Source organism: Astyanax mexicanus, chromosome 3 (assembly GCF_023375975.1).
Source record: "Astyanax mexicanus isolate ESR-SI-001 chromosome 3, AstMex3_surface, whole genome shotgun sequence".
Classification (NCBI taxonomy): Eukaryota; Metazoa; Chordata; class Actinopteri; order Characiformes; family Acestrorhamphidae; genus Astyanax; species Astyanax mexicanus.
The window spans coordinates 65,307,608-65,310,000 of record NC_064410.1 but is presented as its reverse complement, the minus strand read 5'-3'; the positions used below and the strand labels follow the sequence as shown (position 1 = coordinate 65,310,000).

The 2,393-nt window shown below is 39.3% G+C and overlaps 1 protein-coding gene across 2 annotated transcripts in view; it reads right to left on the bottom strand.

Moving 5' to 3' along the window:
- The window catches only part of hsf1 (heat shock transcription factor 1), a 24,361-nt gene extending 22,752 nt beyond the window's left edge, over window positions 1-1,609 (bottom strand). For both annotated transcript variants that reach the window (XM_049475661.1, XM_049475662.1), the window contains exons 1-2: window positions 1,219-1,609; window positions 1-87 (exon numbers count right to left, since the gene is read on the bottom strand). The exon at window positions 1-87 is cut by the window's left edge and continues 22 nt beyond it. In XM_049475661.1, coding sequence (XP_049331618.1) covers window positions 1-87; window positions 1,219-1,344 — 213 coding nt within the window. In that variant the 5' untranslated portion in view covers window positions 1,345-1,609. The remainder of the gene's footprint in view (window positions 88-1,218) is intronic.
- Window positions 1,610-2,393: the final 784 nt, after the last annotated feature.

The window sequence follows — 2,393 nt, the reverse complement described above, 5'->3', positions numbered from 1 at the left end:
GCTCGCCATGTTATTGTGCTTGAAATACTTGGGAAGAACCTCTTTGGAGAACCTGCCCTGGTCGAACACATGGAAGCTATTTCCGTGCTGAAACACAACAGGAAGCGTCTGTTTAGTTTTGTTATCTGTTGCTGCAGAGTTTGTGTTTTCCTCTATTTCTGATTGGTGCACTATTCTTCTTCATGCTGCAGGTGTTTAAAAACTCCAGCAGCACCGCTGTATCTAAAACACATTAACACCTCATACACCACCCTGCTAATCACCGCTGTATCTGATCCACTCACTGTACCAGCTCAACACACTATAACACCTCATACACCACCACCATGCTAATAATAATAATCATAATAATCATAATAATAGCTGTTCTGTGTTGGTTTTCTATCATGTGGGTTCTGAGTGTATATATTAAAAAATGAATGCTGTAAATGACAATATTTGCATTTGGAATTTGGGAGAAATATTGTCAGTAGTTTGCTTAACTACAGTAAACGATTAAATCAGGCCCATTAATATGGGAGCTAGTATTTATCACTAACAATTTCTCCCTGTGTTACAGAGAGAGAGAACCTTTTGAATTTATGCTATTAGACAATGATCAATTTATAAATAACTGAACAGAACAGATAATCAATAACTAAGACAGTGAGGAGGAGCTCAGGCCTGTACTCGGATAGTTAGCTAGTTAGGCTAAGCTAAGATAGGATAGGCTAGGCTAGGCTAGGCTAACATCATGTTCTCGGACTGACACTCTTATTTACTAGAGATGAAACACAATTAATCATTTACGACACAATTATAACACGTTTACTCATAACTCTGATACCCGCTTACTGACCTACAGCAGCTACTGAACATCAGAACACACTTTATTTCAATTTATATCTCTTTAATTTTCTGTTTCCTCAGTTACTGAAGTTAGTACTGTTAGCATTAGCTTAGCTAATCTCTCATCTCTTTAGCATTAGCTTAGCATTAGCTGGCTGAGCTCCGCGGGCCGCGCTGTAATCTAAACTGAAATTGTGTAAAATCGGGTTTCTGACTGAAATAATTATGAGTTTAAATGTGTGAATCTGTAAACTGTGTAGAATCGGGTTTATCTAAGGGAGTAAATCTCTGTGTGTGTAAATAATAATACAAAACTGAATCTGCGCTGTTAGCCCTGTAGCTAAGCTAACAGGCTAGGCTAGGCTCTCTGGGTGAGGGGCGGGTCGGTACCGGACTCCAGCATATCAGCGGGTCGGTCTCCGGATCCTCCACCAGGGTCCACAGTTTGGTGAGGAAAGCTGGAACATTACTGCCCGGAACCGCGAGCCCAGCAGAACCCAGAGCCCCGAACTCCATCCTCGAGTTCCGCCCAGTAAACCCAGCCGCTCCCAGAACCTCCAGAAACTCCAGAACCTCCAGAAACTCCAGAACCCGGTCCCGCAGCGCTACACTCCGGTTACTCTCCTGCCCGCCCGGTTCCGCTGATCACAGTCCCGCGGTTCGGAAGCTGATAGCGGTTCTGTTCGGACTCAGTAAATCGCTGTTCTGAAAGTTAAACAGTGGAAAATTCCAGCGCGTCCACATTTCTCCTGAACTGCGCAGCACCAGAACCGAGCGTGACGTCATAAAAATAAAAGCACGTTCACGCCTTAAATATGATATTAAAAACACTTTAAACTAAACAATCGCTATAAATACAGTTTATACATTAATGTTTAAATAATCATCTAACGTATATACGTTTTTACAAATTAACTGATTATTTATATTTATACAGCTTATATTATTTTAATAAAAGTAATTCGAAATTTAAAAGCTAAATAAAAAAACATTAGAAACATAGAATAATACAAACATTACAGATTTGTCAAATATATATATATTAAAAATAAAACAATAGGAATAATATTAAAAATATTTAAATAAATGTATTTAAAAAAAAAAGTCTTTAGAGCGTACTTCAAACAGCAAACATAAAACAATAATAAAACTACAGAGCTCCAGCGATGGTGTGAGAATGAACAAAAACGTGTTTAATTTTTTTAAAAACAATATAAATATATAAACACTAAAATATTTAATTAAAAAAAAATATTTGTAACTTTTTAAAAAGGCTAACACGTGGTCGTCCTCTGACCCGTGACGTCACTGGAACCCACATGGTTGCAGCAGCATGTCGGCGCGCGGAGCTGCAGCGGAGAGAAACAGCGGGATGAAGAAAACAACAGAAAAGAGGAAAAACAGAGAAAAGGAGGAGCAGCAGCAGGAGGAGGAGGAGGTGAAGATTATATTATTATTAAATTATATTATTAAATAGGGGTTAAACTGAGACCGGGTTCGGCTCTAATACTCAAACACCAACCCCTCTCACTCCTCTCACCCCTCTCACTCCACTCACTCCTCTC